The sequence below is a fragment of the Schistocerca cancellata genome, chromosome 1 (genome assembly GCF_023864275.1).
Source record: "Schistocerca cancellata isolate TAMUIC-IGC-003103 chromosome 1, iqSchCanc2.1, whole genome shotgun sequence".
In the NCBI taxonomy this organism is placed as follows: domain Eukaryota; kingdom Metazoa; phylum Arthropoda; class Insecta; order Orthoptera; family Acrididae; genus Schistocerca; species Schistocerca cancellata.
Genome location: NC_064626.1, coordinates 1,254,314,536 through 1,254,335,604, shown reverse-complemented (window position 1 = coordinate 1,254,335,604; position 21,069 = coordinate 1,254,314,536). Strand labels below are relative to the sequence as shown.

General features: G+C 38.0%; 1 protein-coding gene across 3 annotated transcripts in view; it reads left to right on the top strand.

The window, feature by feature from the left end:
* Positions 1–21,069, top strand: part of LOC126094933 (E3 ubiquitin-protein ligase RNF123-like) — a 203,476-nt gene that overhangs the window by 157,596 nt on the left and 24,811 nt on the right. For all 3 annotated transcript variants that reach the window (XM_049909600.1, XM_049909583.1, XM_049909591.1), the window contains exons 14-15: positions 2,566–2,728; positions 7,241–7,431. In XM_049909600.1, the coding sequence (XP_049765557.1) occupies positions 2,566–2,728; positions 7,241–7,431 (354 nt within the window). The remainder of the gene's footprint in view (positions 1–2,565; positions 2,729–7,240; positions 7,432–21,069) is intronic.

Genomic DNA, 21,069 nt, shown 5'->3' with positions numbered 1-21,069 from the left:
CATTTTTTTTTAAGGTAAAGCCTTCACTTTCACTTTAGTACACTTTAAATAAACTGCTTGTCAAATGATTATTTTGCGATGTCAAAGAAAGATAATGGTGCATTTGAAGTCAGTGATCTAATCACTTCACTGATATAACTGCTCGTCCAATCTGAGGTCGCCGTTGCCACAAAGGAAGTACTCTGTTGCTGTTCTCTGCTGTTCTTCAAGATCACTGATCTGCAGCAAGATGGTGATGGCTATTTCGCTAATTAAAAATGATTAATTGTTAAAATTGAAGTAAAACTTTGTGCTGCTCCAGTGTGTCATTTATTTGCAAAATACACTGTGAATATAACTTTTAGATGTTTCTAAGTAGGATGAAGGAAGGGATTTCAGGTATATGTCACGTTAGTAAATTTTGCAGACACAGATTTTGCACTTACAACAATGGCATCTGCATAACTTGACTTAAACTAGCAGATCACCCATTTATTAATTCATTCAAAGCCAAATAAATGGAAGCTTAGGTCCTCACACTGTTTAGTCTAACTTTTGAAAACAGTTCGCAGTTAGATGTTCAGAACAATTTGTCAATTTCCGCTTGTAGGTCTGTATCACACAAACAGTTCGATTTAATATATCAACAAAATTAATCAGTTTTGGAAAATATAATTTAACTGGATAGATAAAAAGTCTACTCGCCTAGCAGTGACAGGAGAAAACACATAAAGGTATTGAAACTTGCAAGCTTTCACAGCCAGTGGCACCTTCTTCTGGCAGAAGGTTTGAAAGCGAGGGGAGAGGAGTGATGGAAAAGGACTGATGAGGTTTAGGAAATGTGGAGAGTTTGGAAAAGTTGCCCACAAACCCAGGTTAATCAAGACTTTACCAGACAGGATGAGAAGGAAAGATGATCACTGGCAACTGGACCAAGGTTTTCAAATTCTGGTGTTTTCTCCTGCCACCGCTTGATGAGTAGATTTTTTATCTATCCAATTACATTAAACAGTTCAGTTTGCTGCTCAAATAAATCACAATGTAATAGAGCCTTCACAGTGTGCTTGCTTCGAGTTATTGATTGTTCGGCAAGTTTCAGCTTCTTCTTCTTCTTCCTTCTTCTTCTTCTTCTTCTTCTTCTTCTTCTTCCTCCTGCATTTATGCAATAATCTAGAAGTATCGTCTCTCTTGTATGGGTCTGGGTTCTTCTCCAGGGCATTCACCATATACGCTTCCTCTTCTGCATCAGTCTTTGAAATAAATCTTCTTCTCACAGTCTCAGTAATTGTCGCAACAATGCTGCTGAAATCATCTTCCAGAATGTTCCAAGTTCTACTCGCCTCTCCCTGAAAATTTAAATCATTATCTGTCTCAAGACACTGTAGCTGATAGCTTCCAAACTTCTCCATTTTTCACCTCAAAAGAAACTGTTCTTTCCACAAACTAATTAAATTTTTGCAAATTTACTCTCTTCCTTATGCCCGACCATCTTAATACTTCTTAGACTTGCCATTAAACTTGATCGCTCATTAGCTGTTACTTCCTTCCTCATAATTTTTTTGCTACACAGATGAAATATTCCCTACCGGCCCAAAGATTCCAAAAATACGCAGAGTAACTATATATGATTACATAGAGAATAACAACATTACTAATTTCTCATTTCATGTTTACTCACACAAACTATAACATAAATAAATGAAATTTAAAAGATTAGAAAGAAAATAATATACAGTACACAATTATACAATGCATTTTTATAAAATATTACATTGGTGGGGAGGCTGTTGCATAGACATTGAAAGGGCTAAAATTTGCCCATCGCATTATCATTATTGCTGTTTATCATTGCATGCTACTGCTGCTTGCATTAAACTGAATCTCATGGCTGCCTTGCAAATATGGATTCAGTGGGTTCAAGAGGACCATACTAAATGCCATGCCGGTGCTCCATGGTCCTCTGCAGTAGAACTAGGGAGGACAGCATATGTTCACTCAGGCATATGCATGTATCCTGAGTCAGGAATAGGCCTGTTTTCAGTATCCAGATGGGCTACACAATGATGCCTGGATCACAACAGACTGTCAGTAAGATGACCATTCTTGCACCATGAAAAGTTCTGTTGTGTACATCTTGTTGTACTACTTTTCAATGAGAACTGAAGAAATTCAAAACTGCTTTCTCTTTGTCAGTCAAGGAAAATTCCAGGCTGATTCCTGTGAAAGACCGCACCCAGTTACCTTCCTCATTCTTTCCCAATCCCAGCATATGCTCTCTGTCTATTGATCTCATTGTTGGTGGGATGTTAAACCCAGCTCTTCTTTCTTTTCTCTTAAGTTCAAGATTGCATTCTCAGTCTGGGTGTAGATGTGTATTAACATGTAGGCTGATAATTTTTAATGCTAATTTTTCATTATATTCTTTCCAGTTCTCTCATTTTTATTACTGATACCAAAACAATTACTTCTCATACTTCTAATATTTAAGTACTGTGTTAGTATTGATAAGATTTCTACAAATATATGCTTCTTTGAAAAGTGTCTTTAAGTGTACCTGATAGAGAATGCAGAACTTTTCTTTTCTAGGTAGTGAGGAGTTGCTGAAAGATGTTGCAGAATTTCTTTGCAGTCATTTTGCTGACCCACGAATAGTAAATGCTGCTTCAAAAGACACATTAATACAAGCTCTGGCAAGCTTCGTTTCCCATTCACACACATTGCAGTGTCTGGAGTTAGTACCAGAAAGCAGGTATGTTTGTCACATTGATGTCAGAAAGTGATGATGCATTTTGGTAAATGAGAAGTTTTGTGCATGCTGTTGAAGGCTGATTTGTGCTTCATTGCAAACTTGATAGGATGTTGCTCAGTGTATTCAAAGAGTTGAAAATTAATGCTGGCACAGCAAGGAGTTTTCATCAATGTTTTAGCATTTCTTTTAGTGTATAAAGGGAGGAGCTGAAGAAATGTGAAGAGCTTAAGGAAGCTTATTCCTTGAACCAGCATAGTTCAGTAAAAATACTGGGTATTTTCTAATTCCAATGCTCTCATGGTAGTGGTAGGTACATATTGCTGGCAGCAAGCTTTGTAATTATTCAAATGTAGCCCATTAATTTTGACAGTTTTGAAAACTACTGTTTTTTAACACTTCATTATAAATCGGCCTCCATTCTTACAATGTGTATGTCTATATCTATATCTATATCTATACTCTGCAAACCACCATGAAGTGCATAGCAGGGGTAGGGCACAACATTCTAGTTGTACCAGTTACCTTTGTTAGTTACTAGTGTAGTTACATAAATAGCAAGCCAGCAGCAGTATATTAACAATTACTACTTAGCATAACTTAGAAAGCAGTAATCTTTGTCAGTGAAGTGTGTTTCCAACTTCGTTATGTTCTTTTACAATCTGTGCAAGTACTAATAACTAACACAGCATAAAGAACTACATTCTAAGTGCTGTTTCTGCCTGTTAATACAGCTTGGCTTGATCTACATCAATAAAGGTCCTCCTTCCAAGTAGAACATATAGAACAGAATGAATGAAAAATGGAGGAATTAATGAACTGTGGTGCAGTTAGATACTGTGTTTTGCATTAGTATGTTGTTTTCAGGAACAAATTACTGCTGTGCTATGTGTTTGTCTTTCATCAAAATTCTAAATATTTTGCACTATTCATATGATTTTTTTTATTCTTCTTCTGATATGCTCGTCACATAAGCTATTTCGTACACCTTTAATTGTGGGTTTCCTAATGATATGTTGTGCATTAGCTTTGCTTTCCACTGTGATTTTAGTTTTGATATGTCCATCACCTGTATCATATTCAAGAGAAATACAGTTTCATTTGGATTCCGTCCTTCATTTCAAACTTATTGAAAATGAAAGAAGAGACAAACTTAGGATGATTTTCTGTTGGCGATCAGTTATTAAAGATTTTTATGAGATCATGGTACTTTGTGTTGTCTATTTGAATGGAATACAAATAATGTGAGAAGTTATGGAAACATAACTATTCAACCTTTCCAGGTTTCACTTGACGTGTTATTGCGTGACATGGACTAGTGTAGAAAAAAAATTAGAGTTTTGTTGATTTCAGGGCGTCAATCGCTGTACCACAATGATAATTTTTTTTTCTTTTTGTTTTTGCATAATAAGTAAACAAAAAGCAGCTCCTCATTTGCAATGTAATTGCAAACTACAGTCTTTTCCACAGTTGTCCACATTTCTGAAAATTTCTTGTGCACAAATTAGATTTCTTTACAACAAAAAACCACAAGCACTGTGAACGTTTGAGTTGGAGTGTAACAGTAGTGGTTGCATCTGAAGGTGGCAAACATGTCCTAACACAAATCTGGAGCGGAATTAGCCATCTAATGAAATTATTTCATTTATAACTTGATTTCATTGCAACTTTGAGTAGTGCTATGCAGATATCCGAAGACCTGTATCCTAAAGATCAGTCTGTCCAGAATATTCCGGATCATAATCTCAAAAATAGGGGAAACTTGCAGCATTGCTTTAAAACATTTTCTATATTTTAGCCACTATCATCCTACAATTTTTTTATTTACACTAAAAACTCCATTGCCGGCTTTGCGAACACCATTCCACCAAAAAAATCTAGTAATAGAAAGTCCAGTGTGGGATAACAACAGTACTATGAAAAAGACAGATTGCTGCTCACCACATAGAGGAGGCATTAAGTTGCAGATTGGCGCAATGAAAAGATTACTAAACATTTAAGCTCTCAGACAAAAAAAGTTAATCTTTGAAAATGGGCCATTCTCTCTCTCTCTCTCTCTCTCTCTATCTATCTATCTATCACTCCTACACACACACACACACACACACACACACACACACACACAAATGCGGCCACTGTGGCGACAGCAGCCAGAAACAATAGCTTTTTGTGTGTGAGTAGTGCTTCTGTGAATATGTGTGTATGCTTTCTATTTCCAAAGGACTTTTTCTGCCAAAAGCTTAAATGTTTAGCTGTAATTTCATTGTGCCTGTCTATGACTCAACACCACCTCTATGTGGTGAGTAGAAGTCTATCCTTTTCGTAATACTGGTGTTAAAAAGCCAACAGTGTGTTTATGTTGTTTTGAGAGTGCTTTAATCTATAACTAAAATCTGTTCAAAAATATTTCTGATTCACCATACCATCCTTCAGTGCTATATGTAGGAGACATTTCAAGGACAAAAGATGTAAAACTTGCAATTTTATCACTTTCTTGTGATCAGGTTGTTGCTAATTTTTAGATCAAACATTTTGAAGGATATTATTCCATACATCCTTTTCCATGTTGCTTTTTGTCAGTGTTCTCCGTATCACATTTTATGTGGTTCACACTGGTTTCTTTACTTTGTCGTTAAAATCTGTATTACAGGCTTCTTGAAATTGAAGACACGTTTGTTTTACTTTTTCGTATCTAGCCCAATAAATTTCTTGTTTATAAATTCTACAGCTCCTGCATGATTACTTTGGTACAAAAAGTGGCTTGTTTTCTGTTTAGGCAGCTGAAGAATGATATGATGTATTTTATGCACTTAAGAGCAGTCTGCATTATTATTTTTTCCTTTCTTGTGCTGTTGCTAATTATAACCTAATCTCTGGTGTACATAACATTGAGTATACTTTTTAAAATTAATTTCCTGTCATAATTTATGCATGGACATTATTTTCTTTGGTAAAATTACATATTGATTTTTTTACTGCTTATTTTTGTCAAATGTAAACAGAATCACTTACCATTTCAAAATACCATAGTATGTTGTTTATAATAGAGGGAAACATTCCACGTGGGAAAAATATATCTAAAAACAAAGATGATGTAACTTACCAAGCGAAAGCATTGGCATGTTGATAGACACACAAACAAACACAAACATAAAATTCAAGCTTTTGCAACCACCGGTTGCTTCGTCAGGAAAGAGGGACAGTATACACTCGCGCACACACACACATATCCATCCGCACATATACAGACACAAGCAGACATTTGTAAAGGCAAAGAGTTTGAGTTTGGGCAGAGATGTCAGTCGAGGCGTAAGTACAGAGACCTCTGCCCAAACTCTTTGCCTTTACAAATGTCTGCTTGTGTCTGTATATGTGTGGATGGATATGTGTGTGTGTGCGAGAGTATACCTGTCCTTTTTTCCCCCTAAGGTAAATCTTTCCGCTCCCGGGTTTGGAATGACTCCTTACACTCTCCCTTAAAACCCACATCCTTTCGTCTTTCCCTCTCCTTCCCTCTTTCCTGACAAAGCAACCGTTGGTTGCGAAAGCTTGAATTTTGTGTGTGTGTTTGTGTTTGTTTGTATGTCTATCAACATGCCAACGCTTTCGCTTGGTAAGTTACATCATCTTTGTTTTTAGAGATATAGTATGTTGTTTGAATCATTACAGATTGTTTGATAGTTTTTAAAAGTGCCCTTCCTTCATATCTCTCCCTTTTTTTTACTTTGTCATCATCTGCTGTCATGCTACACAAATAGCAGAATCCATCTATTACTACTTTTAGCATCTCATTTCCTAATGTAATTCCTTCAACAACATACAAGTTGAATATACTCTCATTAGCATCATTTTATTATTCTTGATGTTCATCCTACATTCTTTTTTAAGACTATATCCATTTTGTTCAGATGCTCTTGAAAGTCCTTAACTGTCTCTGACTGAATTACAATGTCAGCAGCAAACTGAAAAGTTTTTAATTTCATTTATTTCTTCTCCCTGAACTTTAATTCCTTTTCCAAATTTCTCCGTGGTTTTCTGTCCTGCGAATCCTAGAACTGTCATAGAAGTTGTAGATTAATTTTCACTTTCTGTGTTTTATCCCTGACAGCTTCAGTATTTCAAAACATAAGCTTGCTTTTTTTTCTTCCCCTAAATCTACAAAGGCTATAAATTCATGTTTGTCTACTTTCACCTAATGGGGTCAATATTGCTTAGCATGTTTTACACTTATCTGGAATACAGCATGTTCTTCTTCCAGCTTGTCTTCTACCAGTCATTCAAACTTTCTGCAAATGAGTTGTGTTAGTATTTTGGAACCATGATTTAGTAACATTCACACTTGTCAACTCCTGTCTTCTTTGATGTTAGGATTACTCCCTTCTTCATGGGGTCTAAGGGTATTTTAACTGTTTCATATATCCTGCATGCTAGATGTCTTCAACTGTAATGTGGCTATAAAACTATAACCTTTTCAGACTTTTTTTATACTACCATTGTGTTTGCAATATTTTGCAGCCAAGTCAAAATGGTGAAATCACTGCTGAGACCGTATGAAAATCGTGCTTGGGCTCAGAGTAATTGGGTATTACTGAGACTGTGGCATGGCTGTGGGTTTGCATTTAGGTACCAGAAGTCCCCACATCTGATACGGAAGATTGGTCCCAAAATGTTGCCATCAGACACTGGTCTCATTAGTCAAACAATGAGTAAGTACAGCAAGTAATTAATTTCAAAAATTTAACTTTAATGAAGAATATAAATGAAAAGATTGTCTTATATAGATTATCTTGTTACTAATGCAATAAAATTATGCATATAACTAATTTGTTGGAAGAGATTAGTGGAAAAGATTTTGTTTTACAGGCCTGTGACTGAGGCGATGAAGAACGAAAATATATCAGCACATATCACTCACTGTATGTGCTTCTTAATTAATTTGAAATTATTCCTCCTTTACACCATTTACGTTGGAGTTGGCTGAGAATATGTTATGGGCACAAGATAATGCAGTTATCACCATGAGTTCTAGTTTGTCCTATCTTCATGGTCCTTATGTATGTTGACGGCAGTGTACTTATTCAGCAGCTGCTCTCAAGTACCTGTTCTCTAAATTTTCTCAATAGTGCCTCATGAAAAGGACATCTCCTTTGTACCAAGGATTCTCATTTGAATTCATGAAGTGTCTCCTTAATACTTGTGTGCTGGTTGAACCTACTGGTAACAAACCTCATGACACACCTCTGAATCGCTTTGATGTCTTTCTTTAATCTGACCTTGTAGAGATTCCAAATACTCGAGTGGTAATAAAGAATGGGTTGTCTTAGTGTTCCGTAAGCAATCTCCTTTATAGATGAGCTACACGTTCGCAAAATTCTCCCAATGAAACAAAGTTGACCATTCGCCTTGTCTGCTACAAACCTGGTGTGCTCATTCCATTTCATATTCATATTGCTTTGTATTACTCTTAGATATTTAATTGATGTGACTGTATCAAGCAGGGAGACTGGGTATTTGTGTTGTCCTCATCATTTCATCACCACCATCATCATTCGTGTCAGTGGCTAGATTGGACTGTGGAAAAAAAATTGGACTGGGTACAAGTTGGTACTTTGTATGGGCACTGATGACTGCGCAATTGAGTGCCCCACAAACCAATCATCATCATCATCATCATCATCATCATCATCATCATGTGTAATGCAGCACATTACTAATGCTGTATTCGACTTTACAGGATAATTTTTCCCACTCATCTGCATTAACTTACATTTTTCTCCATTCAGAGGAAGCTGTCATTGTCACACCAACTGGAAATTCTTCTTAAATCATCCTGTATTCTCCTGCAGTGACATCTTCCGATAAATCAAATCTTCGTGAGCAAACAGCTGTGAAATGCTTCTCACCTGCCAGTCAGATCATGTATGTTAACAGCGAACAAGAGTGGTCCTGTCACACTTCTGAGGCACTTCCAATACCCTTGTCTCTGATGAACACTCACTGTCCTGAACAGTGTGCAGGATTCTATTACTTAAGAAGTCTTCAAGCCACTCACACATCTGCAAAATGTTGGCAGTGATGAACAAGAAGTTGCGGTAAGTGAAATCAAGTATCTGGCCATGCATTACTCCTGATGGTTGTTCAGGTGGGATAAAGTGATTGTTACATGTCTCCAAATCAAGCACTGTCTCCTTCCACATTGGCTTCTTACTCTGGCAAGAGAATCCCCCCAAATTGTACAAATTACTGTGCATTATATTTTAACTGAGTGCATGCTCTGTCATGATGAGAGGGTGGAAGTGAGTTTGGTGGGGATCTGTCCTGTCTTTAAGCTGATGAAGAGGAGAGTCTAGTCTAAGTTTTAAGGTTTTTTAATGTGTCCGGACTCTGGCCTCAAGTCATAGGCTGGAGGTTTTTGTGTGTTGCAGAGTGGCTGGCTCATCGTTTTTCTTCCTACGATCAGTCAGCCATGGCCATTTGCTGTGTTGTTTTAACTTCTACAACTTTCTCCTCTGTTAGTCGTAAGTTTTAAATTTGATGTGATACCCATTTTGTGCTCCAGTGTGAGTGCACACATGGTTTACCGCAATTTTGTTACTTTCAATTTCCGTTGCTAATTCCTACTCCTGTTTACTGTATTTTTCTGCCACTTGTCTCTTACTATTTTCATCTGGGTGCTAAACGCCTTGCAGTCTTGTGCCCAGACCACCCTGTCCATCCATCCATCCATCCATACAGCCATAAATACATATCTGGGAGCTTATTCCATGTGCTCGGGTCTTCGGTAACAGTTTGCTGTGGGGCTCCCTGTCAAACACTTTTCAAAAATCTAGGAATGTGAAATCTGTCTGTTGCTCTTCATCCATGGTTTGCAGGAGGAGGAAAGAGTAAGCTGAGTTTGGCTCAATCAGTGCTTTCTAAATCAGTGCTGATTAATGGACAGAAACTTCTCTGTCTCAAGGAAATTTATTACCTTCAATCTCAGAAATGTGTTCAAGAAATCTGCAGTGAACTGATGTTAGAGTGTTGGTCTGCAGTTGTGCAGTTTCATTCTTTTAGCTTTCTTATAGGCAGAACTCACTTTTTTTCCAGCACTTTGCGCTGGGCAAGAGATTCATGATAAGTGCTAAGTAAAGAGCCAATGCCGTAGAGTAATTTCTTTGAAATCAAACTGAGATTCCATCTGGGCCTGGTGACTTACTTGTTTTCAACCCTCTCAGTTCCTTCTCTACAACAGGGATGCCTATTTCTATTTTCTCCATGCAGAAGTGTGTGTGACAGTCAAATGATTGTATGTTTGTATGATCCTTCTGTGTGAATGATTTCTTAACACTGTGGCTGCCAGCAGCATTTTGGTAAATTTTTAATTTTGTCCATGACTTTTTTCCTTCATTGTATTTTAAGAAATTGAAGCTAGTACTTTTGAGGAAATTGTTTTTAACCTGATAAACGTGGTTTGATGAAATATTATGCACATGGCGTATTTTAAACTAAGAAGTTTTTTATGACCATTATACACACTCATATATTTCAGGAAGACATTATTATTGGCAAAATCTCCAACTATATGTTATATAATTGCTTTGATTTTAAAAATAAAAAAAATTACTTTTATACATGTTCGTGGGAAAAAAAAAATTCGTGGACATTAAACTATGAGGACAAATGAGGCATTTCAATAACACCTACTTGCTTTGTTTGATTGCATGCTTTCACCCACCTGCTTTGGAGAGTTTCTGGTAACAGCTGTTGCAACATTGTCTCATTTCAGTGTCAGTCAGTTTGTGGTTCCTATTCATTTGTGTACCTTGAAAATGGTCAATCCCAAGTAACTTATTTGCAATGCCTCACAAAAAACAATGATACCCATTTTTTTGTTTTGTAATTTGAACACACAAAGTGTGAGCATTTACAAGCATAGTACTGAACAGTAATTCAAAGATCACTTTATGCTACCACTTCACCGACTTCTCAAGCATGAGCCATAGGGTGTTTTATCTGAACCTGGTTTTCAGTGCCGCAAGATCAGGTTTGTGTTTGGTTGTCAGAAAAATGATGTCCGTCTTGTCACGTCACTTTCCAACAACCATCTTTGTGTTGCTTTCCACAGGCGCCATTTCCCCCTTCTTTAACTTTTTTTTATGTTAGTTTCTCAATTTTCCCTTCTTTTTGTGGAGCCAGATAAGCTGGTTGTTCCAGAAGAACATGCTCCAAGTTCATCAAAGTGTAGAAGTTATCTATAAAGAATGTCCTTCCAGAATTCAAAAGTGATTCCATTAACTTCAAAACAGTTGTTATTGTTATGTCTATAGCATTAACTTCTTTTTCACAGTACATTTTAACATTCCAAGTATATCCACCTACAGCACACACTTTGTATAATTTCAGTCCATATTTAAAATGTTTACTAGGAATTTACTGACAAAAGTGTAATCATCCACGAAATGGAACCATTGTTTCATCAATACGAACAGCATCACCTGGAGTGAAAGTTTCCTGGAATATTGTGTTCAGAAAATTCAAGAATTTCCTAATTTGGAACATCTTGTCCTGTTCATCTGAGTTTTCATTGTCACAAAAATTTATGCAATGGAGCAACAAATTAAACATAATTTGGGAAATAGTAGAAGACCCCTGGTTTTTGTAAATCAGATTCCAGCTCCAATAATCCTGTATTCTTGGCTTATGATCAAACCCTATCCACAACATAAGTCCCACAAATTTCCTCAAATCATCAATGCTGAAATCACTCCATGAAGTCAGTCTTGATGATGATGATGATAATAATGTTCTTGCAGTTATTCCACTAACAATCTTTTGTTCAGCAAAACAGTTTGTTATCTTCATTATGAACTTGCACATTTCTCATCAAGGAAAAAGTTGGAAATCTCATTGGGATGAATATTTGTAGGTAGATTGTCCAAAAGTGTGTTGCCTATTCCACAGAAGAAAGCAAAATTGTTTACATTCTCCTGCACATCAGACCACTTTATTCGTGAAGTAGGGAGCCCAGCAGTACAAGATCTCTTCAGGTGACAGCTTACTTTCACTGTCTTCATCAATGGAAGATGAAACTTCTTTTGCCCCATTTGTGGATGTGTCATTTGTAACTTGCATGTGTACCCTTTGTTTCTTCAATGGAAAAACTCCATCTTCACTGCTACTCTCACCCGAGGAAGGAGCATTATAGTCTGGGTTGGAATTACGTCCACTTCAGAACAGTGATTCATCAGATAAACTGATTCCTCCAACCATTGTTGGCTTGTCTCCTCTTGTGAATCCATTTTTCAAATTTCATTATTAAGCCAGATGTGGGTCTTTCCATTTCATGTGGGCTGTTAAACTAATTATTCTAGCCAGTTTTTGAAATACATGTTCAAAAATATGTTACATGACTGTTTGTCTGTGTCACCTACAGTGAATCCATATATGCCCCAGTCTGTACTCAGTAGAGTCAAGTCACCTCCAATTAATATCGTATGATCTGAGCATCTCCACGCTATGGAGCAAATACTTTCTTCGAATAATTCTTCATCTATCAAGGTAGAATCGGTTGGTGATAAAAACATCCAATAATTAACTTAATTTGACCTAGGCCTACTACTCGTGTTCAGACAACTTCACAGACAGGCTCAATATTTACCTCAATAGGCAAAATATTTTTGTCGACAGGAATGAAATCTCCACCTCCAGTGGCATCTAAACTGTCATTTCGATATGTGTTCCATGCCTTACTAAATATTTCAGAGCTTTCTATTTTGGATTTCATCCAGCTTTTGGTTCTGAGAATAATTTGAGTACAAGAACTTTACTGGAGGGCAGTAAGTGCAGGAACTTTGTTACAATCACTTTGCCAATTTACTATTAAAATTTTGACCGTCAAAAAGTGTCTTTACTTTACATGCTATCTGATTTTTTTCTCTCTGCATATTGACTGGAAAGCACTCATCAGAGAATCTCAAACTACTTCATAGCTTGAAAAACTCCAATGTGCACTCTACAAGTACTGTACTACCTCAATAGCTGCTTTCTGTATGTAGTAAATCCCTGACCTATCAAAGGGAGTCCTTCAACTCTCCATCCCATAATAAAAGTCCAGGAATCTGCAGGCATGACCATCGACAGAGCCTTTGGTTGAGACCCTCCACTCGGCTCCAAACCCCAATTGACTCAGGGCACAATACTGCAAATTGTGAGCTCTGCTTGCTCCAAGTGAACATGGCCACAATTCCGCAAGCTGCCCATAGGTACTGAGGATGGCTTCAAACCCTAAGCAACAGATATCATCGGTGCCGATATGAGCAGCAACTTGCAGACTACTGCACCCTGCACTGTCAGTAGCCACAGGCAAGACCTCCTTCACCTTTCAGATGAGGCTTCCCAGGTGACACACCTAGTTTACATCAGATTTCTTTCCAGCTCTGGTCGCTATTTCCCTAAAGGTTCTATAATCCACCTAGCATTGGAGCCCCCAGTAACTAGTAAAATCCTCCTTCCATGTGCCTACACAGACCCTGATGAGGGAGTGGCTGCCTGTCTGCTCACAGAGTGAATGAGTGAGGCCAGATGGGCAGCCTCAGCCCTGACTCCTCGAGTGACACCACCATGTAACAAAGCTCTACTCACTCTGCAGTAAGTGCAGATCCCCTGCATTGAGTACACTGGAAGGTGCCTCAAGCAGCAGAGCCTTTGGGGGAAAGCAGTGATACCTGAAGTGTCCCATGCAACACGCCAGTTTCTCTGCTTCTGCCACACCAAGAGGTAACAGCCTGCAGATGGCTGTCTGTGGCCATAAGTGTCTTCAGCTGTTCGCAAACTGTGGCCAGCTCCTTTTGCTTTTGCATATAGCATGCATACACCCTATCAATCCTGCTATTATTAATTTAAGAATTAAACTATGAAAACATATCCCATGTGGAATGTTTCCTTCTATTATAAACTATGAAAACAGACAGAAAAGGCTAAATATGTGACTTGCTAGCCTCCTCGTGCTTCACCAATGGAGGCTGACACTGGGGTGAAAAACCAATAAAAATGTGTTAGTCGTTAGCCTACCTGAAAGTCCCAGCCTGTAATTTTATGGTGCACTTTCTTGGTGTTCCCTTTCAGTCTCCCCTAAGTATTCTTATGGTTCCCACATAATCAGGTTTCTCAGTAGTGACTGTAGTTCTGTTATTGGTCACTAGATCGTGTGGATATGCTGGAGAAGAATTTATTTTTATATTTTCTTGCGGATATTGTCAGTGGCATTTTTGCTGCTTGCTTAATTGTATAAATTGATACAATTAAGCATGCAGCAAAAACATGCCATTGCCAACATCCCAGTGAGTCTCTGTTTGGCCAATTATGGGATTCCTCATGAGTTTCCCTTTTGATTTTGAGTTTAGTGACTTCAATGGAATGAACAATTTTGTTTCTGCATAAATGGAATGTCTTAACATTATGTTGGAAGGATAAAGGGAATGTACACATGATAAGCACACTTCTGAGATGGTCACCTATACTGATAGAGACAGGGAGAAGTCAAGCCCAGCCTGTACGGCAGACTACAACAAACACAAGTTGGATATTGATTTGTCTGAACAGCAGATGTCCTACAGTGTGTTTGAAAATCAAACTATGAATTTGTAGAGAAAGTTGGTATTCCATGTACTTCTCATGTAAACTTCTGCATATTATAGCACAAAGTATCTAGAAATGCCAAAACTTCTCAGTATATGACAACCATTGGTGGAGATCTGGCTGAGAGCAGAGATCTCGAACAATAACTTGGTGCATGAGCGCTTTCTCAACCTTAGACTGAAAATAATTTTTTTCAAAAGCTTGAGGCAGAATAAGGGACAGAACAAAGGCAGTGTGTAGTGTGCTCCCATAAGCAGACAGTGCCTACTCATCATCACCAATTTCGTCCATATTTATGGCACAAAGGGCGTTAAAAAGTTGTGCACAGTTGTCTCTATTTTTTTCTTTTATTGCAGGAGGAGAATGAAATTTTTTGTGAATGTACTTGGAACATTTAGCTATACATTGAGCCTACTCAAGGTAGCCTCCATCCGCTGTGACACATCTGGCCCAACGTTCTTTACATGATGTAAATAAACTTTGGTAAAATTCTGGGGATTGACTTTTACAGCATCGCTTGACACAAGGAATAAGGTCTTTCTCACTATCAAATGTTTTAATGTACAGGTAGTCTTTCAGATGACCAAAGAGGTAAAAATCAGATGGAGCCAAGTCCGGACTGGAGGGAGGATGAGGAACAATTTTCCAACACATTTTCCTGATTTTCTCCTGTGTCGTAGGGGCTGTATGGGGTTTGGCATTGTCATGGTGTAGTCTGATGAGCTGACCCTGAAGCTGTGGTCTGTGGGTCTTGATGGCATGTTGCAGCTTGTCCAATGACAAACAGTAACAATTTTGGATGATTTGATCAGTGGTCTCCTTATTCACATCATTCATTGCCGTCAATGGTCTACTGCATCGTGGATTGTCCAGTAGAGAGAAATCACCTTCTTTAAACATCTACAACCACTGCTGGATACTGCTGCGATCCACTGTGTCCTCCCCATAAATAGGGAGCAACTTCCTGTGAATCAATGTGGCAGAGTCATCACCGGTCTTGAAGAGGAACTCCATCACCTACCGCAACCTGACATCTACTTCATGGTCCATTATGGCTCATCTGTAAATAAAAGAACATACTCCTATATACCAACTTATAGCAAAATGTTCCAAGTATGTTCACAAAAAATTTAATTCTCCTCCTACAAAAAATAAAAAAGTTAGAGACGACTGTGCAAAACTTTTTGGACGCCCTTTGTACATGCAGGGCATGACCAGAAATGAAACTGTCAGAAGTGGATATGGAGTACCATATGAGCATGTGTTAAAAAAAAATAATGTTTCTGATATAGGTAGGGTGACGCATGAGCCATTTATGTTAACATTGTTTTCAAACAGTGTTTGGTGCAGCAGAAAGATTTCAGAATAGTAATTAAAGGGTCAGAGGACCAAGTCCCTATGTGGAAGCTTTCTTTATTGTCAGTTTTTTTGTTACTTACACTGCAAATAAATCAAAAGAATGCTCAGTATATTGTATTTATTAATATTTTCATATGAGGCATGAAAGCAAAGGAAAAGGTAAATTTGGGATTGCAAATGAATTTACAGGAAGGTGCTGTAAGACATACACAAAAAATTTGTGTACAGAATTTGATTCTGTTATTATTATTATGTGCGATTGGACCCATACGGATCACGCAAAGCTTTTCCGATTCAATTTTTTAATTCTCCAAACTTCTCTCATTCTTTCCCCATGAATTCTCTTTCTTTCCTCTGTCCATTTTGTCCCATGTCTCTTGCAAAATTCATTCTCGGGTTGTACTTTCCAACTATTGATTTTTTGCCTGTATACATTTCTGTTTATAACTTCTGAAGAATTTATTTGTGCATTTGCTAGATCTGTTTTGGTTTCTTTTATCCAGGGTATGGTTTTCAATTTTTCAATGTATATTAAAATTTTGTGGGAGAGTCTGGGTGTTGGGAGTCTGTGGATATGACCGTAAAATTTTAGTCTTCTTTTCCGGATGTCTGCGGTGAGGTTAGATAATTTTTCTGTAGTTTTCCGAGACTGTAACCTGTATCCATCTTCAGTTCTTTTTGGGCCAAGAATCTTTCTGATAATTTTGCGTTCCTCTTTCAGGATGCCTTCCAGGTCGCCTTTTCTATGGAGTGTGAGTGTTTTGCTGGCATATAGTGCTTCGGGCTTGATTACTGTATTGTAGTGTCGTATTTTTGAGTGAATGGAGAGACATTTTTTATTGTAGATGTTGTGGGTTTTCCAGTATGCTCTTTTCAGTTTTTGCAGTCGAACTTTTTGTGCAGTTTTCTCTCCCCCTATGGGTTCTAGGACCTCGCCTAAGTATTTAAAGAATGGAACTCTCTCAATTTGTCCATATTTTGTAGTCAGTTTTTGAGTTTCAAATTTTGAGCAGATGAATTTGGTTTTTTGGAAGGAAATTGTGGTCTCGTTTTCTGCTAGAATGGCCACGTCATCTGCAAATGCCAAGCATGAAATTTTAATACCATCTTTCGATCTTCCTAGTTGTATAGGCTTCCAGTAATTTTGATTCTTCAGTTCTTTTTCCCATTCTCGGTTGACTTTATCTAAGACAAGGTTGAAGAGGAGTGGAGACAAGCCGTCACCGTGTCTGACGCCGGTTTTGATCAGGAAGGGCTCTGATATTTCACCCAGGAATTTTATCTTAGAAGTTGTGTTTGTGAGCGTTTCTTTGATAAGGTTTAGGGTTTTCGGATCAAGTCCTAGCTCCTCAAGGATAATAAAGAGAGATTGCCTATCGATTGAATCATAAGCCTTTGCGAAATCAACAAAGGAACAAATGATCGGACTGTTTCTGACTGCTTTGTATTTTAGTGTTGTCTTCAAATTAAAAATTTGTTCTGCACAGGATCGGTGAGGGCGAAAGCCAGCTTGGTATTCACCAATACTGTGTTCGAGTTGTTCTTGTGTTCGTTGAAGAAGACAAGCTGAGAGGATTTTATAAGTGATTCGGAGAAGGGAGATTCCTCGATAGTTGTTTATATCTGCCATGTCTCCCTTTTTATGCAGTGGATGAATTAGGGCGCATTTCCAATCTTCTGGTAGTTTTTCTGTCTGCCAAATGTCTGTGATGATTTGAGTGAGTTCTTTGAGGGAATTTGGTCCAAGATTTTTAAGTAGTTCTGCAGTGATATTATCTTCTCCGGATGCCTTGTTGTTTTTCAGTCTATGAATATGTCTTTGGATCTCCTCTAGTGTAGGTGGTGGGGATTCTGGATTTGTGTAGACAGCAGTTTCTTGAGGGAATCTTGAAGAAGGTTCAGGGCAATTGAGGAGTCCGGAAAAGTATCTCGCCAGCTCCTCACAATTTTCCCGATTTGTGAGCACTAGTTTTCCATCTGGTTTTCTGAAACATAGATTTCGTGAGCCGTATCCATTGATTCTCCCAGCAAAGGTCTTAAAGAAGTCTCGTACATTATAGTTACGGAAATTTTCTTCAATAGACTCACACTGTTCCTTGAGGTACTTCCTCTTGACTTGTCTGATTGTTTTTGCCACTTGTCTTCTGGTGTTGTGGAAGTGATCTAGATTTTCTGGGGATTTTTTACTGTTATACTTCAGAAAGGCTTTCTTTCTTTCTTCCAGCGCTTTTTCACATCCAGAGTCCCACCAGGGGTGTTTTGTGTTCTTTTTCAATGGGATCAGTTCTTTTGCCTTCTTTGTAATTTTTGTTCAAAATTTTTCCCAAGAGTCAGCTGGTTCCTTTTCCCACTCCTCCTTCAGATTGGTTTCTTTGATTGTTCGTGTGTCAAATTTCATCATGTGTGTTTTCTTCGGATAGAATTTTTTTGGGGTGAATTTCACTTTAATGTGTGTTAAGTTGTGGTCTGAGTCAATGTTCGCCCCTCTGCGGACTTGGACATCATGGATCTCTTTCTGTACGAAATAGGAGATGGCAATGTGGTCAATCTGATATTCGCCGATCTCTTGTATGGGGGACCTCCAGGTCTTTTGTTTTCTAGGTTTTTTTCTCAAAGATGTAGATATTATTTTTAGATTATTTTGTTGGCATAGTTCAATAAATCTCAGTCCGTTTCTGTTGGTGAATCTGTGTGCTGGATATTTTCCTACAGTTTTTTGGTGTTCTTTCTCTCTGCCAATTTGTGCATTGAAATCTCCCATTAAGATTTTGATATCATCCCGGGGAATTTTGGCCATGACATCTTCAAGTTTAGTCCAGAATTTTTCAGTTTGTAGTTGGCGTTTTTTGTTGTCTATGTTTGTGGGTGCATGAACATTTATCAATGTGTATTTCTTGTTGGCGCACTGGATACGCATGGTCATGAGGCGATTATTTATGGAAGAGACCTCTCTAATTGAGCCTAATATATTTCTGTGCACCGCAAATGCCATGCCCAGGAGTGGCGTACCATTGGCAATTCGCTTGTCAGTCTTGCTCTTGAAGATGCGATAGTTTCCATAGTCTATTGTATTTTCATCCGTGAATCTAGTTTCTTGTAAGATCTTAATTTTTTTGGTGGTCTAGCTCTGTTACTAAATTGTGTAATTTTCCAGGTTGAATTAGGGTCTGAATGTTAAAGGTACCAATGTACATGGGAACCTTGGGACGAAGTTTGCTTGAGAACTCTGATCGTGATGGCCCGGGTTCCCCAGAATCCGAAAACCCAGTTGTCGTCTGTCGACGAGTGGATTGGTTACCACCTGGGGTAATTCTGTCATTACTCTCACGAATCATGATAGCTTGTAAGTTTTGGTCCAGTGTTTCCACTGGGTGTTTAGAACCAGGGATTGTCAGTTCCTGGAGCATATAATACAGCCGCACCTACTAGATGGACAGACGCTGACCTCGCTGCCGCTCGACTCGAGTACAGACGCATTGAGGATTTGGAATGTGAGATTTTTTTTCAAGGTTTTCTCCTATAGATCCGCCGTGTTCTGCGTTAACAGGGTCACCTCGTGTAGGATGTGGCTCTTCACCACACACGGACGGTCTTGGACGTAGCTTCCTCAGAGGCAAAGGTCTTGCATACCTCCTCAGCTCATCCCTGGGGTGGTGAGGACCAGTACTGAGTCAACCCCAAGCAAAGGTGCTACCTCTACCAACCACCTTGACTCCTTGACTCTGTTATTGTTTTAGAGTGGATAATTTACACTCGCAGGACTGATATTCATCATAGAAACCTCTTGTTCGTGTGCAGCTGTTGAGGGGTCCTCGAAGGTCAAAATGAAACTAATGGAATACGAAATCCTGCACGCTTTAATTACTGTCCCTTCTTGGAAAGCTATTTGCAGAGTCCTCGTGGATTCTGTAAGTACAATTCTTTCTAGGAAATTATTTGCAACACGTTAATTTCTTTTGCCTTTCTATTTCATGCCTTTTATGGAGATGTTAATAAATACAGTTTATTGTGCATTATTTCAATTTATTTGCAGTTAAATAGCTTAAAATATTTGAAATAAAAAAATGGAAAAGTTTTTCACATAGGAAATCAACCCCATGACCCTCAGATTACCAAACTAGACTCTTTCTTCTGCACCAGATGCTGCGTGGAAACTGTGCTAACATAGTTGGCTCATGGATCATCCAACACATGCCAAAAATGCTTTTTTTGTTTTGAAAAAAAAAAAATGCTTGGTCATTGGAGCTTCCAAGTCCTGCATACCATAAATTTGGATGAAATCAGTGATGATGAGTAGGCGTGGACCCTTGTCAAAGAGGCAAGGAGTTGACTAAAAAGCATGGCACAATGATACAAACTGCAAGCATAGTGAGTGTTAACTTACATTGTGTTAATTAAAATGCTGCAGAATATATTGTAAAAAGTAGATGTATCATAAAATGCCTCCAAATGTGATTACCATACATAAACAATCTGTGTACTTTGTTATTAAATATTTTTAAGAGAAAGACTGTTGTTAGTGTGTGAAAAACTAAATATGTATGCGTGGCCAGTTTGTCCCTTTTCTCAAAAACAATTGCATTAAAAAAATAATGTACAAAAGTACTTATTAATTCAAGAAAGAAGTATTACTTGTCACATTAAATTAGATGTCTAAAATCGTCTTTAATGTAAAACTACTAGTGTACTGCCTTCTTAAAAAGCTACTACAGCTTAAAATATTGTAAAATAGCTGGGTTTTTCAGTAGATGATTGCATGTTACAGATAGGGACCCAATGTATTAAGCATTTGTGCTTTTTTCACTCATTCACAGTTTTGATTTTGTTTTGTTTAATATTTTAACTAGCCAATATGACGACAGTCATCAACATCTGGTTTTGGCAGCCAGAGACAGTGGTGTGTGTGTGAGTTCCATTTGCATAAGTGTGTGTGTGTGTGTGTGTGTGTGTGTGTGTGTGTGTGTGTGTGTGTGCGTGCGCGCGCGCGCGCACATGTTGTCTAATTCGGAAGAAGGCCTTGTGCCCATGAGCTTACTTGTTTAGTAGTCTTTTTGTTGGGCCTGTCTGCGACTCAACATCTCCACTATATGGCAAGTAGCAATCTATCATTTTCATTTCATTGTCATCCGTCATCAAAAATTTCATATAAAATTATCTGCATGTTCTCAGCCTGCCTGAGAAGGAATTGTCATGTAATATTCTTTCACAATAATTGGCCATTTTAGTACAATCCGTTTTTTCCCCAATGAGGTATTAGCAAAGGTATTACCAAATTAAAGTATGTAAACTTTCTGTAAAACTGTATTTTGTTTTTTTCTTTTTTTTTAAACAAAGTTCTTATAAACTCCACCATATCTTATTCAGCT